At 42.6% G+C, this 20,676-nt stretch overlaps 1 protein-coding gene across 1 annotated transcript; it reads right to left on the minus strand.

Moving 5' to 3' along the window:
• Positions 1-1,087: 1,087 nt before the first annotated feature.
• Positions 1,088-10,601, minus strand: LOC308290915 (putative glutamate receptor; the record flags this gene model as incomplete). Its single annotated transcript, XM_080732828.1, has 9 exons — positions 1,088-1,186; positions 1,844-2,094; positions 2,742-2,961; positions 3,816-4,036; positions 5,320-5,417; positions 7,503-7,726; positions 9,651-9,836; positions 9,969-10,000; positions 10,529-10,601. 9 exons carry the CDS (start codon positions 10,599-10,601, stop codon positions 1,088-1,090), a joined length of 1,404 nt encoding a protein of 467 aa, XP_080588954.1.
• Between the last annotated feature and the right edge of the window lie 10,075 nt (positions 10,602-20,676).

Consider the following 20,676-nt stretch of genomic DNA (forward strand, 5'->3'; position numbering starts at 1 on the left):
GACATAGTGATAATTATTGTATATTCTAAAGCACAACAGACACAACCACTTATTGTGGTGATAGTCCGATTCCCCTCACAACAAAATACCATCTCAGTTTCATACAGAGACATTCTGCTTGTTTAGCTGGCTCCTCACCAGCAAATCTTGATACGGTACTCAATCATCAATGTTCTTTATTTTCATTATGCATTTGAGTCTTGCAGATCAGCTATTTTTGCTACCTACAACAAAGTATAGTGTTTAAGTGGTTAAATACACACAACCCTTTTGATTCCACATTCTTTCATTCCACATAAAAAAAAAGAAAGGTGACAAAATAAAACCGTGTGCCAACTTTGTCAAAGTGTGGGTAGGCCTATAGTAATGTCAGGTTGTCATAACTGTTGGGATTAATGACAGTGACAACTTATTTTTTTACAGGATTTAAGAATGTCTCTATAAAATGTTACACTCCTATCAGTCATTTGATAAATAATGCTCATACTTTGTGCGGTGAAGTTCTTATTAATGCAGTATATTGAGGAATATCCTTGATGTATATATTACAAAAAAAATATGATACATACTTTGAGACAAGATAGAATTTGGGATATCTAGGAATTTAACTTTCTGAAAAGCTACTTAAAGTCAAACATGGTATTAAAACAAAAATAAACGTTTAGTTGGGGTAGGAAATCAAAAAGAATTACAATGGATGTGGATATTGTATATATTTCTACAAAATCCATTACTAGGCATAGAACCAGAGTAGAATTAGTGTGATCTTTGTACTTTACGTTCCTTGGTCTTGTACTATTTAATATGTAGTACAGACATTGCCACAATTATTTTTAAATAAAATATTATATATTATTGTGTTGTTATTATTACTCCTCCTACTACTGTTCCTGGATCAGACACTAACCACAAAGCATTTCTTAAACACTTCGTAACACTCTTGATAAAGAAAGCCGTTGAAACAACATACATGGTTCTTACTAATGGAACATAATGAGCTGTACTTTCTACTCGCAGTCGTTGGAGTTTTCACACATACAGTCATAGTTTATTCCCCTCTCTGACACTATGGTGAAGTGTAAACCTTTTAAGCTTTGCTTTTGTCTGAGGTCTCTTGGTCCACTGTCTCCCCGCTGCTCCCAAACCGCCGGCCTAGCTCTGTTGTCAACGTTGACCAGCAGGATTTCTGCATACACCGGGACAGAAAAGAATGGGGAAAAAAGAGAAAGTAATTGAAATGGATCCCAATGTGAAAGCTCAGTGGTACTTTCAGTATCTGTACTTTACTTGAGTATTTGCATTTTTTTGGATAGATGTTGACTTCTACTCCACTACATTTCAAAGTCAAATATTATGCTTTGGACTCCCCTATATTTATAGGAAGGGGGAAAAGTACATTTTGAATTAACCACTTAAAGGAGTAGTTCACCCCCAAAATGACTCCTTTTCTATTGATTACTCATGCCATGGAGACTTGAGTTCAATAATATTTTTTTGTATTTGTCGCATTCCTAAGACAAAAGATTGATTATTGTAAATTTACCCACATTGATTCTGGGTGGGGACCCGAATGCATTTGGGTCCCCATCCGGAATCAATGGGGATAAATGTATTGTAATCAAATTATTGTCTTAGGAATGCGACAAAAAAACAACTATTATTGAACTGAAGTCTCCATGGCATAAGTAATCAATAGAAAAAATAGCTGATCTACAAGATATTTTAACACCGCAATGCATTCAAATGAAAAACTAATGTTTATACTTTTTGAATACATGGGATTGCAGTTCTCTTGTCGTCCACCACAGATCAAGCAGCACCACGTATACAGAGCCCCTTTTACCTTGCTGTCCTTGGCGGCAGCGCGGACATTGGTCAGCAGCTCCAGCAGGGCCAGCAGCAGGCCCAGGCCCAGCCCCAGGCCCATCAGTAGGAACAGGCCCCGCAGGCCGTGAGGCTGCAGGGACTCGGAGGCCTGGTCGTCGTCGGCCCCCGCGCAGCTGTTGGACCACCACTTGTTCCTCAGGTACGTCAGCCTGCCCGATTCGGCCAACTGGAGGATGGACAGCGTCAGATTGTTCACCATAGGAGAGCCTGACGGAAGAAGAAGATGGGAAGTCGGGGTGTCATTCCATGGGGATGGCTTTAGCGTTTAGCCTCACAATTCTGGTCTTTTGATTGCAGATGAAACAGATTTTTCGATCGACACTTATAGGCACTTGTTTTCCTTCTGCAGCTATACATTCATTATTCACTTTAAACCTTTAAACCTTGACATGAAGCGAAAAAAATAAAAAATAAATCAGCAGATCATGCTCGAAACAAGCATGCACTGTGGGTCTTCTATTTTTGCTAAATTTGAAATCGGCCTTTTAGTGGTGTGGTGGTGGTTTGAGGGAAGGGGTTTGAATTCACATTTTTCACAGATCATTAAATATCGTCATTGTCGGGTGAAAACCTTGTATGTCCAAAACCGTTTGTTTTGCATTTATCATTTTAAAAATGATTTAAACTAGTGAAAACAGCCAATCTACAAGCACACAACGCCTCGCACCGCGAGGCGTTGTGTGCTTGTAGATCTGCTGTTTTCACTACTTTTGTGCGACGGCCTTGTACGATGAAGCAGGGCTTTACTTTGCGAAAGAACGGACAAATTTGAAACTTGGAGATACGAGGTTTCCACCCGACAACGACGATATACTGCTTGGGTGTAAAGGCCCATATAGCACTCGATCCCTCACCCTGCTTAGCTGCGATACTGTAGCCTCTCATAGCTATGACCTCCTGGGCGCGAGTCAGTGAACAGTGGCGGGCCACGGCCAGGTCCAGGGAGACGGCCTCTCCAATGAAGGCAAAGTTGCCCACCTTAGCACGTTGAATCCCCTCCTCCATGGTGAGCACGTAAGTCTTCTTGCGCTCCATTTGCTCATAGATACGATGATTGACGGGGTCGAGGGAGTTCTGGAATGGAGTGAACATTTGAGATTTACAGAGCCAATTGAATCGTGCCAGTTTAGTGCTGACTACAGGGGCGGACTTAGTAATCTGGAGGCCCGTTTCAAGAGCTATTGATGGGGCCCCCGCGCCGCCGCCAGTGCACTGAGGCCACAGTAGCCGTGCAACAATCGCACACAGAAGTTGACCTATAGTCAATGACTGGCTGCTATTTATATATTATTATTATATCACTACATAATGTTATAGCATTGACCTAAATGGTGTTATATTAACAAGGATATATGATTATTAAAAGGTGTTGTAAGTGTGTTGCAACTTGCAAGTTGAACAAGGCTTGCTGGCTAGCTCTTGGAGGCCCCCTGGTGGCTTTCAATTGAAACTGGTGAAACATAGCTCCTGGCTGACTGAACAGTGTTTTTCGTTATTCAGTTAATACAAACTATATAGTTCACTTACGACAGTTCAGTTATTTTCAATAAACAAAGTTCTCTGGAAGTCCATTTCTGCCACTGGGTAAAAGTATAAAGTTATGAATTGAGAGTTTGTTTTCCCCCCTCATAATTCCAACTTTTCCTCACAGTAGTGAGATAGCAATTGCAAGGGGGGAAAAAGGATTGGGAATGGGCTTCCATAGTTTTCAGTGGAATGTGCTGAAAGTTTGCAGGGGGACAGATATTCAACACATACTGTATGCCAAGCAGTATGTATCAGTGGACCATTGTTTGTGTATTTTGGGGTGCTTTATTCATGGAGCATGCTCAGCCATAATATTAATAATAATAATAATTCATATTATTATTATTTTTAGCTGGCGTCTACATGGACTGTGACACTAGCTATGAACCGATAACCTGTACCTTGAAGAAAGCCTTTGAGGAGCCGCCATCAATAGTCCCATACTCTATGACATCCTGGTTGGCGAGTTCCTCAAAGCTCTGGATGGAGGCCTGCTTGTTGCTTTTCGAGTGCAGCATGGCATTGAAGTTGGAGAAGTAGCAGGCCAGCAATAGTACTGCAAATACCCACCAGATGGCGCTGATCAAGCGCCCAGACAGGGCCTTGGGGTGAGGACCAGTGCCTGGGAAGCCAAAGATACAGTATGTAGTAGTAGTAAAGGACAAGCTGTAGTTTAGAGATAAATAAAACCTTGGTGATGGTTGATAACAACTGCAATCCTCCCGCACTGTACAGGCGCCTATGTTGTCCTTGTGTCACGAATTGTTCAATGGTCTGTTTTCAGGGTTGGAGAGAGGCTATGCAAATTGGTTAGCTTGTGTCTCCTCCTGCGAGGTAAAGTTTTGTTCCAATGAATTGGAGTCAGTTCTACAAAGGACTAAACCATTTACAATTTAGGCATTTAGCAGATGCTCTTAATCCAGAGCAACTTTCAATAAGCAAGGACAGCACAAGGTCATCAATACATCATAGAATAATAGTAATAATAAAAACTTTAGTAGACCATAAAGCAATTCAATACATTTAAAAAACAATAAAAAAAAACATCAATAATCTGTACATCGACGCTATACACACTATAGCTTCGATGTACAATAGTATGCAAAGTCGAAAATGGCCTGACATTGGTCTATATATAACAATAACAACGCTATCTACATTACATGCATGGTCATCGAGGGCGTGCAAGTGCTAAGATGGGGGAATATATAAAGTAATATTGTAATACAATGAGGAACATAACTAATTTGTTTTGATACCTTCTAAGTAGCTTAATAATTAAAGCTATACTGTGTAAGATGCTCAACTAGTGGTCAGTAGCCCTATAGCAAACCGCGGTCGCGTTCGCGTCTTTCGCCCGTTTTTCGTACCTTCACACCCCCGCGTCTGCCTCCACAACGCCGAGAGCTATCTTTAGAGGGGTCCCTGGTTCCTGTGCGTTCAGGCATTCCGGAGAAACGGACTACTTCACCCTGCCTGGTAGGCGAGATTACCTTTTGAGTAAAGAGACACACGGGCGACTACAAATATGGCGACCCCACTTCAAGATGCGCTGTGATTGGCCGGTAGTGTACCATGTGTGCATGATCGGCGATGTGATTGGGCAACGTATGCACAACGTATACAGATGATGCAGATTACGTCATTTTGGCGCGAAATCCGGTCCACGGCCAGGATCATAGAAAACATATAAAGAGAAGGCTTCAGAAGCTGAAAATAACGGAGTGGGTGTTCTAAAACTTTAGCGATTTAACAGTTAGGACAATTTTAAGATTTGTTTTATAAAAAAAGTTACATGGTACAACTTTAAATTAAATATTCAAGATTAATAAGTGAAAATCGTCCTGGGTTACTTGCCAACACTGTCTATTGCATTCTGTTCTAATAGATTGCATTTGATGTCACCTTGGAGGGTCATAGCCCCGGTGATGTACCAGAAGCTGTGCAGCAGAGTAAAGTTGTGCTTCTCCACCTCGGGACCGGCCCACTCACACGGACTGATCCTGGAAGAGCAGGGAACACACATTGTAAATAATGTAAGTACCACTGGGAGTGTACCAATCTAACATCTAACATCTAACATCTAACATATAATTAGAGAGGTCAGTAGGTCAGTCAGTAGGTCAGTCACACAATGCATTTCGACCTTTATCTATTCACTCGCTTCAGCAACTGATCCCAACTTTCACATGGCATTGGCCATTAGCATTATACAGACGGTGACGGAGCCCGAATTCCATTTTTCCAAAATCCAAGCTATTTATTAACGTTTCTTCACCACTTCTGTTCAGCTCTACAGCCTGTTGTCAGGGTTACGGTCCGTTCCCCCAGGCCATGGGATCTGTAGCCCCACACACACACACACACACACACCCCTCTCTCTCACAGTTAGGAATGTGCATGGTCTCTCTCTCGCTCTCTCTCTCTCTCTCTCTCTCTCTCTCTCTCTCTCTCTCTCTCTCACGTGGGTTGCAGGCATGCACAGGTCACGCTTTCACCAAGTGTGTTTGATGTGTGTCTCATCTTCCAACGGGTATGGAAAAACTATGTGGAGCAAGCGCATACATCCCCATACTTCTATTCACCTAATTTAGCTGTTAAATTATTTGTATCCATCATAAATCACTCCTTATATTATGATGCTCCCACATATACTCATGCACGCACCAGTTACAGTAAGTTTCCCCACAACCCACACTCTGCACATATTTTGGAGCACATATCTTTTAACAGGTAAGGTCTAGTGTACACAATTTGTAGTTACAAATGAAATGGATACAATGATGATTTGTACTTGTGCACAAGGGAGATGTGAAACAGTTAAAGATGTCACTCAGAATGTAGTCTATACAAGATTCCTTCCGATTTGTTGTGCAAGTTACTTAGAACATTGTGAGTGTCATCAAGTGTGTATACATTAGGGCGATATATGGTTAGATATGTCAGTGCTACATGTACAGTAAGTAGCAAGTTGGTGCATATAAGACAACCAACACACAAAACAAATTGAAGGGAAAAAGGTAATCAAATTTTATACAAAAGTTGACTAACCTACCATAATGTGTTGTTATATAATGCATAGCATGAAACCAGTGGATATCTCTGAATGTAACCTTCAAATGTATTCTCATACAGTCTGGGGACCTGGATCATGTGTATCGAATTCCATGAAATTCTATGGAGCCGTTATTGAGCAACTCCCTGTGGATGAATATGAATAATATGCTTTGACAGGCATGCCAACAGCGGGGGATGACAGTGACAGGAGGACCTACAGTGCACAGGGGGAATTGGCAATGGCTAAAGTGGGGGAAAGATGGAGAAGAATCACAAAAACAAGACACAGGAAACAATATGGTGCTTCAACCCTATGTGGGTTCATACCCCTAGTAACACAGAGAATATAAAATAGAAACTGAATCGTGTTGATCTTGGGATCCACACCGTGTGGCTCCAGTCTTGATCACAATTTGGCCAGCCTGTGATTTCTGTCTTCTATGATGTCAAGCATCTAATTGTCTATTTCAGCCTGTTTCAGCCTGATCAGATCGTGATTGACTTTGGCAATAGAATTAAAGTTATTAAGTATGAAAGTATGAAAAAAATAATAAGTTATCCCACTGGCAGTGTGCTCAAAAATATGGCGCTGATCAGTCCAGCAGTTTACGAAATGAGCACACACACACAGTCACACACACACACACACACACACACACACACACACACACACACACACACACACACACACACACACACATTCCTGCAGAGCCATGCTGTGAAGAGGATCTATCGCTTTTTTGTTTCAAGGACCCCCAGTTTGATAAACATTATACAGACCCCAGTTTGATACCATTTATCTCTGGGACCCCAATCAAAACTATAACATCCTCAGTCCTAATTTAACCCTGAGAGTGTACAGATGGAACCAAATGCACCCTTTCCATTTGTAGACTCTCAGAGTTGGGTCCATTTGGACAGCTGGTGGCCCCATGCATGGTCAAAAATAGCAGATCTACAAGCTCGCAGCGCGGCACTCGGTGCCGCGCTGTGAGCTTGTATATCTTCTATTTTTCAATAGTAGCACTCACCTGGTCACCACGTAGATGCAGAGGCCGGTGAGCACGAACGCGATGAGGACGCCCACCCACATCTCGCCGGAGAAGGGCGACAGGAAGCTGAACTGGCTCTCCTCGGCCGCCTGTTGCTTGAGCAGGATGAAGCCAAGGCCCGTCTGCATGAACGGCGTGGTCATGTCCACCACATGCTCCCGCGCTGCCGTGAGGGTCAGTGGCGCCACAGCCAGGTCAGCCTCCTGAGGTGGGTGGGATACAGGCAAACAACAGTCCCATACATGTAACACAATGTCACCTTACAAAGTAACACAGAGAGCACAGAGCAGGGACATGCTGGGCTCCTGATTCAGCCCGGGAAAAAGAGTTGGAGAGGCGCTCATTGCGCGCTATAGAGAGAGATCTCTCTCTATAGCGCTGCTGCTACTCAAAGATTTGCCGTTTCAGATCATGACAAGTGACAAGCCAGTGGGCCAAGTACTGTACATGAGTTATATTTCGTCGTTGTCGGGTGGAAACCTTGTATGTCCAAAACCGTTTGTTTTGTATTCATCATTTTAAAAATGATTTAAACTAGTGAAAACAGCAGATCTACAAGCACACAACGCCTCGCACCGCGAGGCGTTGTGTGCTTGTAGATCTGCTGTTTTCACTACTTTTGTGCAACGGCCTTGTATGATGAATCAGGGCTTTGCTTTGCGAAAAAATGTATACATTTGAAACTTGGAGATACAAGGTTTCTGCCCGACAGTGACGATTTACTTTGTTGGCCCAGCCCCCAAAATGGAACGAAGGCTGACATTTTATTTAATTTGTTTTCCTAATGGCCGGTCTGGACCGGCCAGGAATGAACCAGCCGTTCGGGAGTTGTCCCGCTTTTCCCAATGGCCAGCACGTCCCTGACAGAGAGAGTACACAACAAAAGAAACAGCGTTTAACTTTCTATCATAGAAACGCAACGCTGAGGAAGACCAACAGGTCGACGGGTTTGTTTTATTTCTGCTGCTGCTATATATTTGTATTTGAGAGTGCGGATGTTTCTTTAGTTGTGTACATTGTCAAGAATCTGAAGCCAGTTTAACCTCAAGACTGTCCTTCTAGTGTTCTGATTCAGGCCACAAAACATGTGTTGAAAAAAGGTAAAGAAATTGTGTCTTTGGCAGGTGTACGGATTGTGTCTAAATATGGACATGCTCAACATCCCGATATCAAGGCAAATGGCTGGTGCTAGTTAAGTCACACCAGAGCTCGATCAGCAAGAGAGGGATGGGGAAGGAGGTTGTGTGTTCTATTTTGTAAAGCAGTAAGTTCAAGCATTGTACTGCAGCATGAATCACTATGTACAGTAGGACAGATTATAAACATAGAAAGAAAATAAACTAGAAAAATGGCTACCTGGCCAGGCCAGGTAGTAGAAGTCAATCTTAGCCAATCACAATGAAATATGAAAAATTATCCCCCGCATTTCCCTCAGATCTATTGTGCCAACTGCGACGATGATAAGTTTGTGCCGTATTTAGAAGCTCTGTCGACCTGATCGCTAATCGCCATTAGGGCGTTTTACTTGTATGACTAGAGATGTACTGTATATCGATTTGAGTGATGTTTGGACACAATCTGTAGGAGTAATAAATAACAAATCGGCCTCCTGGTGGCACTGTAACAGGCCAATGCGAAGCGGCGCTGGATATTAGCTGTTTACAGACAGACGGACATACATATGGAGACACACAGCACACACATGGATGAATGGACAGACAGCGGTGAAATCATAGTCTTGGCCACGCCTTGGATCTTGATCTAAGGCTACCTTCAGCCTGGCGGGGACAATACTTTCGGTTATTCTAAACAAAATATTAACAAAATAAGCAGTTGCCAGTTTTTTTGAAATGGTAAACTGCTCCCCGGGTGCTATATTAATAGCACATTTGAGATATTTTTTTATCTTGTAAATAATAAATCAAAACATCCACAAACCTACTGCCAACCTTGTCAACAAGTAGTTATAGTAGTCGACTAGTTGGTGAAACTCCTACAATAGGCAGTAAATTGTGAATATCAATGTACAGATTTCCAAAGCACATTCATTCACTGAACACTGTATCACATACAGCACTGCATGACGAGATGATACAGCCGGAAGCCAACAAATGCACCACCACTCACCCCTCGTATGACCTCGCCGATCATCCCATTCCAGTTGCCGATGGCGTCCACTGCACCATAGCGGCCATCCTTCACCAGGCGGACGGAGTACGTGAAGCCCATGGTCTTTGAGAGCTCGGAGAGCAGGTCAATGCAGTAGCCTTCCATTTCATTGCCGCTGCCGACGGGCATGGTGTATGGGTCTTGCTGAGGAAACAATCAATAATAATAAAAAAGATACCTCAGTGAACACTTGTTTATTTAGGCTCGCAAACATTTGAACCAAAGTTGGCACAATCTCCTTGTTATTTTTGTTTTGTACAATGCGAAAGAGAATACCTTTACTGTGGTGACGGTTAAATCCCTGGCATCTAGAGCGCAAAGAAAAACACCTCATTAGATTACTGCTGTTAAATTGGTCAATCTTCTGTCCGACTTAATGCTAGGTGCATTATAGGCCTACAGTACTGTAAAGCCTAGGTTATAGTGATGGTGTCATGCATAGAAAATAGTAGATCTACAGGCTCACAATGCATTGCAGTTTGATGCGTTGTGAACTTTTCTACCATATGTGCTTGTGAGCTTTTCTGTAAGCTTGTGAGTGTTAGGTGTGTGATCTGGCACACAACACAGTATGAATCAGGATTTACTGTAAGCCACTTCTTTCTCTTGTTTCAGCCAGCTAAAGTAAAGTAAATACTCCCCCAAAAAAGCCAGTGGCGTTTATAGTACAATGATAGTAGCCTATTTGGTTTTCTCTAAAGTCCCCCTCCACCCCTCTACCCCAACCCTCCCAGTATCCGTCCGGTAAGTCACACACTTATCCGTGACATTCAAACTTGTTTTCTTTTTGCCCCTGAACTGTGACCAATGGCATTCACAGCGTGTCCGGCCAGGACCTAACATGCCCTGCCAGCGTTGGTGGGAGGAGGGGTTGTCGGCGGAGGTGCCAGTGGGGCACGACTTCCTCATAATTGCGGCGTATAAAAGGCAAGCTGGCCATAATATTCAGGGAGCGCCCTCCTTCCGCCATATCAAAACGATGACACTCTGTCAGCTTCCTTTGGAGAAGATGGCAAGACCTAGGAGCGGAGATGCCTGTCAGTTCACGGCCTGCATGCAGAGCCACCCCGCCCCACGTGGTTAATTGATTTATCACAGTCCTTTATTGTCTGCGGCGAGGCGCTCCCCTCGCCTCGTGAGAAACGGGATGCTGCCACAGTAGACGATGCCCCCCATCGTGCTTTGACGGGACTCCAGTAGGCCCTCGCAGTTGCCAACGGGGGAAGAGTCAGATGTCGAGGCGCGTAAATGGTTTTGAGAGGAGCACCCCCCTCCAACGGGGCAGCCAGAGCATGCTGGGATGTTGGAGTACTTTCATACAGAGCCCTCTAGGAAGGGTTATGTCAGGCTGATCGGGAAAAGATGCTTCAATTGGCCAAAGAAAAGAGCTGTTGCAGGCCACATAGCGCTGGCCTAGAGTTTGTTTCCCACTGTATTCACATACAGTGTCAACATGCCAAAGCCATTATTGTTGCTAACTGGAGCAAAAATAGTTGACAGCATGCAGATATAAAATGATGTCATGAATGTAAGGATGAGATCATTGGTAGTACATTGTTCAAACCATCCACAGAGCAAGTTATCACTGAACCACTTTTTTTAAAGATTTGCTTTTGGGCTTTTTTTCATAGGACAGTAGACTGACAGGAAATGAGGAGAGAGATGGGGAGTGACATGCGGCAAAGGTCGTCCGGATCGGGAATCGAACCGGCGACTCTGCCACGCATCCATGCTTATGTGGCAATGCCTAAGTGGTATGCACCTGGACCAGTAGGCCAGCGGGCGCCCCGTCAATGAACCACTTTGACTCACAACCCCTTGAAATAAGACAACAATACAATCTAATGACGTGGTCTCCTGTTTAATCTTTAGCTACTGTATTAAGTAATAGCAAAATAAATTACTGTGTGCAATCACATATGCATTAGGTGAATTTAGAGAGTTTCAACCCTGAGCCACGAGGAGGCCCTTACGGGAAGTTTGTACCCAGTGCTGTTGGTCGATATATAAGAAACAGGGCACTCGAACCAATAATGTTTACTTGGCAACATCTGCATTAAATGTGAGAAAATTGTGAAATTTAAATTGAAGTAGTAAAATGTCTGCAGCAATTTGCACTTTTGAAAAACACACCACGCTTACAACACATTTTGTTTTAACGTGTTGTGAGCTTTTATATCTGCTATTTTTGCAGAATGTTTGCCTACTATGATATGTACAGGATAGGGACGCTAAGGTTCATGTGACGATGTTTCTACAAATTTGTTGAAAATCTCGGCGAGACGGCGAGCAGTGAATAATGTTTGTATTTGGCCAGTGCCATTGGATTTTTATTTGCATTACATATATTACTATTATTGAAGTTTTGCAAGTGGCTCTGATCCCAGTGAAATCGGGGATCCCATATGTTTTGTGGTCATTGTCTCCCTCTCCCGATGGAGAGAGGTAACTGCAACGTTTGTATATAGATGGTGGCACATCCTGTATTCAATCTACATCCTAATGTTTCCCAAATAAATTGGACCCCAAGCCAATTGAGCATCGTTATGACTGGCTGAGACAATAGTCTAAACAATTTTGGGACGCACTCTTCTTGAACTTGAAAACAAAACAGGCGTGCCAACAGCAAGCCTTAAATTAAGGCTTCTGAGGCGTGGCCAAGCAAGCCGGTAGATGAGCGAGTGCATGCACAATGATGACAATAATGTTTTATTCATTAAAATAAGTCACGGATTGTTGTTTTCATTACATCTCAAAAGCCTGCTTCCAGCGAGTCCAAAGCACTGACGGTTCCGAATGCAAAGCAAAGCTAAAATTCAAACATTCTAGTCGACAAAATGTACCTTTTAACAAACAATTTGTTTAAAGGCCTGTCCATAGTCTCATCGAAACCGAACTTTTCGTTGGAAAGGTCCGGTTCGACTACAAAATGACGTCACTCGCGACAATGAAAGCATTACACAGAATTAAGGTCTCTCCATAGTATCTCAGAAATGTTCGGTGACGTGCACATTTCCGAACTCTCATTCGGTGACGGTCTAATGCTTTTCAGAAGCCGCGAGTGACATCATTTTGTAGTCGAACCGGACATTTTGACCAAAAACCTAGGGCGGTTTCAGTCAAAATATGGACAGGCCTTTAGAGTTCGGAAATCTGCATGTCAGAAAGTCGCAACTCTCTGAAGAAAAGTTCGGTTTCAGAGAGACTATGGACAGGCCTGAACTCTGTAACTATGTGCAGCATACAGTAGGCCTATAAACCAGAGAGCGTTCAGTGGACATAACAGCATGACATAGTCTTAAACTCAGAAATGAGGATGCACAAAAGTGCACAACACAAACTCTTCGGGGAAATGCATGACACGCCAACATAGGTGAGTAGGGGCAACACAATGTTAGTTTGAAACGGGTATACAACTCCCTAAATCCATCCCTGCATGCAGTGTTGTGCAGCCGCACTATGCTGCCTGCTTGTGTGTAATACATGTCCTAGCATGGTGATAGTCTACTACTCATTTTGCCAAATGCAAAATAGTGATCTTTAATAAATAAAATAAAAAGTGCTTCACACTAACAACATTGACAAAAAGATTCACTCAGGAAAAAATATATATATAAAAAAATGTTCAATCTAACTGTCACACTCTTCATGACTTTCACTTCACCAGCCATTTCTGCCGTTTCAAACCCGGTTCTAGACATCTTGGTCAGTGTAGAAAGGAATGTGCATGCAGAGTGAACTGGGAAACAACATTCACTCAGGGATGAAAAAAGGAACGGTTAATGAATAAAATATATCCTTACCTGTAGTCAACACACCTACAAGCAGTGCAACTATGCATACTCCAAATGCTGTGCCTCTGTCCATGGTCACGTGCCTGAAAATACACAGTAATGTAAGCTTCTGACACAAGCAGCCTTTATTTACATCCTTTGTAAACTTTTAAAAAGAAAGAACATTTTAAAAAGTCGAAATACTAAGTAATAATAAGTAATACAGTTAGTAAAAAGTTACAAACGATATTAAATAAATGCTCATATATTTTGTTTAACTATCTGTGTCTGACTTACTAAGAAAAAAGTTATTCTCCAACTAGTGTCAGTGTCCTTACCTCAGTAGCATGTGTAAGTTAGCTTGCTTTAATGGAACTCCTGCAAGACGGCACAAAGCACACAAAGCACATCACAAACCACAGTTGTTGGGGGGCTTATGAGGACTGGGTTTGGTGGGAGGAGACAGAAAGGTCCTGTGTACTGCTGGGCTTTGGCTGGGGGAAAGATGAGTCATAAACTTAAAAAAAAGCAGTTCCTATAGAGAAATTGTGTGTGCTCAATGACAGTGAAATATTAAGAGAATATGAATAGATTTTACCTTCAAATAGTCCATCTACAAGCTCACACGATGCAACATGTTATGATTGTAGATCTGTTAATTTTGCATGTTGAAGTAGTGTTGAGGCTTTTTGAAATGAGCCAGTTCACGGTGGAAATAAAGATGGAAGCTTGAGCTGTCTTTTGGTGATTTTATTCAACAAGTAGAATAGTGTGTACACACGTTTGCTTTTCAGGCAGAGGCACGAAGTTCTCCCCAGGAAAGAAACAGAGGAAAAATGGAAAAAACAGAGAATACAGTGGATGAGCCTAAAAGACAGAGAACGGGAGGGGCCCCATGCTCTATCAGCCCACAGGCAGGGGTGTGTGAGTTGCTATGCCAACAAAGTGACCTTGAATCATCCACAAAGGCTCTCTGTAGGAAAAATGCTACCTCTCTGATATCAGGAGACCAGAGAGTGGTCAAGTGAATCGAACTATTTAACCAGTGGTCATAAACATGTCACAGCAAAGTTGACATATATAATACTACTCCAGCAATCAATTAGGCACGGAAATAAATATACACATATGACCTACACATGAACTGAGGCAAGTGAGGATGAGCACAATGACTGTTTGTAAATGTACATAAGGCACGGGTCAAAAGGCCACAGATCAGAGCCCCCGCTCAATGGGGAATTACCCCATATAGAGCATCGCAGTTGAAGCCCCACCCCGTCCTCACTCTGGTGTCGGAAGCGTTTTCCGCATTCATTTCTTCCATAGACATTTCATAAAGTATTTATTTAAATGTTTTTAAGCCTTGGACAAAGCCACCTCGGCTGGAGAGGAATCATGTCAATATACACATTTTTTTGAATGCAAAGATTAATTAGAAAGCTGAAAAAAGGGCAGGGTACAAGACTGTGTACATCATTATTTTTTAAATTGCGGAAACTACACTCCCAGAATGCATTGTGAATGACACTTGTTTCCTGAAATATAGCCGCTCTTATCGTCATCCTTAACATAGTGCATCATATTTGTAAAAGAAAGACGATCGCTCACGGAGTTCTGCTGAAGTGCAATAATCCGCCGGGAAGTCAGGGGGCAGTAGCTACTTCCGCGGTAACCGCAAGATATGTGAAAGAAGAAGAAGCTAGACCAATCACAGACGTCGATTTCACGGGACGTACATGTTTAGCAGCATGGGAAATGCAGTTCTTCTCCGTGCGATCTTGATTAAAACGTGTTTTTACTAAAACTAGAGTGATTGCATACATACTCGGGGGTTCTACAGGAGCATATAGAACCATTTTACAACCACCAGCCTAGTGGTAAGTGTACATTGAATTGCTACGACTTTGTGGCTGATAATGAAAAACCCTATGGTGAAAATGAATGGAAAATGGACTTCCGACACCTCACTGCGATGCTCTATGACATATGAAAGTAAGGGGAACATATGAAAGTAGGAGGTAGTATCACAAGATAAGAAAAATCCACATCAGTAGTATGACTGCTACTTCTTGGTGCCATGTCCACTGAGATGATTGTTATCTTGAATTATTATTGCGACCGAAGGTCGCAGTTTACTATGAGGAACGGCACAGCTCGACGGACACGTCGACGTGTAGACTAGACGTGTAGACTTTTTAGGGTCTATGGGTTTGTCCATCTGACATCATGTCACTCAGTCACTGTGATGTCAGGGGAACCACTCTAACAGAATGGGTTTGCCGCTCTGACATCATGCTCTGGCTTCACTGTGAAGTCACACTAACAGAATCCCTTTTATGCCCATTTATGGAGTTCCCTGATGTCAACAATATTAAGCCCATATCTAACAGGACTTCATGAGGGGAATGCCCATATATGGGGGCCACATCAGCCACATATAACACTAACAGAATCCATGGCCAAGACAGATGGCCAAGACAGCCCATATCTGTGTGTGGCTGGTTTAACAGACAGGGATCTCCATGTATGGGCATAACAGGGTACGATGTCAGATGTCATAGACACCATACTCCCTCAAGTCCTTGCCGTTGCTCGCGCAGAGTTTGAAGTGTGAGTCTGTCCCATATACACATGACCATATGTGTCCCAATTTGGCTGGGAGCCAGTCATTGGATTTTTATTCATTTTCATTTTTTCATTTCATTTGAAAGCTGGGGATCATAGCTACAAAATGATATATTGGTTGTGGAGATTGACCCAACAGTTTTGAAGATATGGCTTATAGAATGATGCCATGCTGAAATACTACTTTTGAGATATTCAAGTTCTAAATAAATTTCTAACCTGCAAATGACCTGACGATCTCTCACATTAATTAAAAAAAAGTCTTATTTACATGCAGAGTTAAGCTCTGGCGTTTAAGTGAAATGTAGCCTGACATTTATGAAATGCTTTAGTGGCTTTATCACATTTTAGTGAGGGGAAAAAAAAAAAATGTATTTTCAGTCCCTGTCTAAAGCTGTACTTTCCGAGATGACTGGATCTCAGTGAGATTGGGACACATATGGTCTGATCCGTGGCTCTGTCTGGACAACCAGATCTCTGTATCTGTCAGTCCTCGTCCCTTTTATGCCCAAAACCTGAGATCGCTGATGTCATCAGTATAATTATGTTCATGGGCATGCCCCCTTTTGTGCCCAAACTGCCCATATATGGAGCTGACTGATTTGTTTGCGGCTGATACCATGACGACACACTGAGGTGAGACAAGTGACGTCGGAGGTCCAAGCCAATTTTAATGAAGGATTTTATAGGATAAGTTAAACATATTCGTCATAGACATATCTCAAATATTCACACCATTTCCAAGTTATTAGTTTCAATGAAGCTGCTTCTGAGGGTTCAAAGGGTGATGACTCCAGTCCAGGTGATGATGAGGTGCTCACAAACTCACAAAGATAAATAATAATTAATAAAGAGAGTTTGGCTTCAAACACACTCTGAAGCAAGGACTGAAATTAAAACTAAGAGTTATTTGTTTCTTTCCAAAAGTTGTGCAACAGCAGGTATGTAAGCACAGAACCCAGTGCTGGAGGCTTTTCTTAACATTTTGTATACAGTATACAATATGTATATAGAATAGAATACCAGAACGCTTGCCCCAAAACACAGTCACCTTGGGTATCTATCCGGTGGAGCGGTAGAACAGTCATCTGCCTGATGCTCCTAAATGTTCTTTCTTGGGCCTGTTTCTGCCTTCATTGACAGTCAGTAGTGACATAGGAAACCTGGAAAGAGAATATGTAGGGAAGTGACATGCAGCAAATGGCCTTGAGTTAGATTCAAACCCAGGCCTGCTGCACTAGGCCTTTTTTGAGCGGTGGTCACACCGTCTCCTATACGTGGCCGTGTGTGTGGGTATGCGTCCGGCCGTCCGTGTATGTAGCCTCAAGCCTGCAGTACCTTTTCTGACCACACATGTTAAGGGAGGGGCGCTGTTGTTCTCACACACACACACACACACACACACACACACACACACACACACACACACACACACACACACACACACACAGGGGGGAAGGGTGGGTCAGCATGTGTGGTCAAGTATTATTATTATTATTAACAAACTGAATGTTTTAGGGTCAAATAAATTAGAGTGTGTGAAGAAACTACAGCATTGTAAAGCACACTAACCCCGCTGCACCCACCCAGTAGTGCTGTTGCACAGCCTCCACGACCACCGCTCAGTTCACACGGGTGTGATTTTATTATATGGAGAAACTGAATTTGTTTGTGAGATGTTCAAAGGTTATAGGGCAAAACGTATGGCCAATTAAGTGAATTGTTATACTGTATGGCACTACCCTTTGGCCAATTGGTAGTGGGTGAGATTTCCAATCTATCTGCCAAGTGCCAGTTTGGAACTCTAGCGGTTTGATTCCTGAGACCCAGCTTACAACAGTTACAGTAGGATTTTATTTTCTTCTTTTTGAACTGTTAAGATGGTGCAGGACCAGTTGTAGTTATATCTTAAAGATCAGCGGTGAATAAAATGCCATAGCGTTTGCCTACAATAAACAGTGGAATATGTATATTGGCAGTTTGGCACTAAGAGCTTTCAAACTTGAGCTTGGAGCTTTTTTCTAAACACTGATGACCACCTTCTTTGTAGGAGCACCAAGGAGGTGTGTAGTGAAGCACCAATTGGTATCAAATGTGTATGTTTTTTGGTAAAGCAAAGCCCTGCTTCATCATACAAGACTGTCGCACAAAACTAGTGAAAACAGCCGATCTACAAGCACACAACGCCTCGCGATGCGAGGCGTTGTGTGCTTGTAGATCTGCTGTTTTCACTAGTTTAGTGTATTTTATAGATGATAAATACAAAACAATCGGTTTTGGACATACTGTATAAGGTATAAGGACATACAACAACGATATGCTATAAATATAAGGTGCTGGGAGTGAAAATTATAATGTAGGGGTGCCTCGGATTAAAAAAATATTTATGGGGTGCCCTGAGACAAAAAAGTTTGGGAACGTTTGTTTTTCTTAAGGAGTTGGGGTCTTACTGTTGGAGCACCAAGCTGGTGGGGTATTCTTACCATGTAGTAGTGAAGGGGCCAAACCTGGCACAGCTTTTGTTTCCTCACTGAACCTTAGGGACAACTTCAGAGTAGAGCTGGGAACAGATAGAGTATGTGTTCTCGGCAAAAAGAAGCAGGCTTATAGTCTAGGACCTGGCTAAGATATGTATGCGCTTAATTTAGGAGAGAATATCTCAACTGTTCTTGGCTAATATGACCCCTGGGAACAACTTAAGAACTTTGCGAAATTCTCTATCCGGGGCGAAATACCCGAAAATGACCACGCCCTTTTAAAAATGACCACAACTTCCAATATGGCTTTATCTTCTAAACCGTTGGGGCTACACATTTTCTGAAGTGCTCAAAATGTTCAGAATACCAATGTTTAGGGGGACATATACGTGTGTAACATTTCTAATTTCGATATTTTATGACAAAACAACTAAGAAACGCTAAAAACAGGCAACTTCTCATTGTCCACGGCCTTAGGGACATTTTTTGCACTAATCAGTGTAAAACCATCAAACTTGTCCCAGATGTAACCCAGAGCATGCTCTAATGATTTAGGAAGGGTGCCCAGCGACTCTTCAGGGTCATCATTGTGGCCAAATCCAATATGGCTGCCATCTCAAAACAGTTTTGGCTATAACTATTGAACCAGATGAGCTACAAAATGCAAACTTGGTGTCTATTTCATGTTTTCTGGGCATTTTAAACATGTTGGAATGCTTATCTTTATGATTGGGTGGGTCAGAACCAATTTGCATATTTCAAAGATAATGACGTTTATATACAACATTTTTGCTGAACATTGTTACACAATATTGTACTGGCTGTGTCTACTCTTATATTGTTTCAATAAAATTGCATCTAAGGTGCGACGTTGGTGTAGTGGTTAGTGCATATGCCCAGCCCTTCATACGGAAGGTGAGTGGTTCAAACCCTGCCACGAAAGAAGAAGATACATAGGTTGTTTGTTTTCTCCAGTTTTAACTCACTCCTAGAACTCTACACTCAATCTGGATGAAACTTTATGTTACATAATGATACATGTAATAATGTATCACGATGATGTCATGAAGGCCGCAGTGTAGTATGTGAAACAGCACATGCTGACTCCATCCATCTGGAGGCGTGGACGTCTGGACGTGTACACTTTTTTACGGTCTATTGGTTTGCCTCTCTGACATCACTGTGATGTCAGGGGACCACTCTAACAGAATGGCTTTGCCGCTCTGACGTCACGCCCTGGCTTCACTGTGATGTCACACAAACAGAGTCCCTTTTATGCCCATATATGGAGTCCCTGATGTCATCAATATTAAGCCCATAATAAGTTGCCTGGCAGTGCCAGCCTCTATCACACACTTCACTATCGCCAGGGGGTGGTGTTGAGTGCAGTCTGGTTTATTAACCAGGCAACATAACTTCACAGGACTTCATATGGGAATGCTCATACCCATGCCCATGCCCATACAGTATGGAGGCCACATCGGCCACATACCACACTAACGGAATCCATATATGGCCAAGACAGATGGTCAAGACAGCCCATATCTGTGTGGCTCGTTCTACAGACAGGGATCCCCATCTATGGACATAAAAGGGTATAATGTGATGTCAGATGTCATAGACATCATAGGACTTTCACATAACAAATAACTGAGTAAGCATGTTTGGGCCCTCACAGCATATCTCCATATAAAGTACATGGATCTCCATATACGGGTACTACGGGTCTCCATATATGGGTAACTGGTCGATATACATCAGTGGCCAGATGGCCAAGACATGGCGCGACCTCACCCTTTAGCGTTTCCAATGCTCAAGAAGCATATAATAGACACAATGTTTGCTAAAAGGTGGCAAAGATTAAGTAAGGTACAGTAAAATACATTTTCAGATACACGTCATCTTTGAAATATGTTGAGATACACCCAGACATAAAGACAAGCATTCCAACATGTTTCTAATGGTCAAAAAATCACACTCGTGTGAACTGAGCGGTGGTGTGTGTGTGTGTGTGTGTGTGTGTGTGTGTGTGTGTGTGTGTGTGTGTGTGTGTGTGTGTGTGTGTGTGTGTGTGTGTGTGTGTGTGTGTGCGCGCAACAGCGCCCCTCC

Source organism: Nannobrachium achirus, assembly GCF_963921795.1.
Source record: "Nannobrachium achirus genome assembly, chromosome: 9".
In the NCBI taxonomy this organism is placed as follows: domain Eukaryota; kingdom Metazoa; phylum Chordata; class Actinopteri; order Myctophiformes; family Myctophidae; genus Nannobrachium; species Nannobrachium achirus.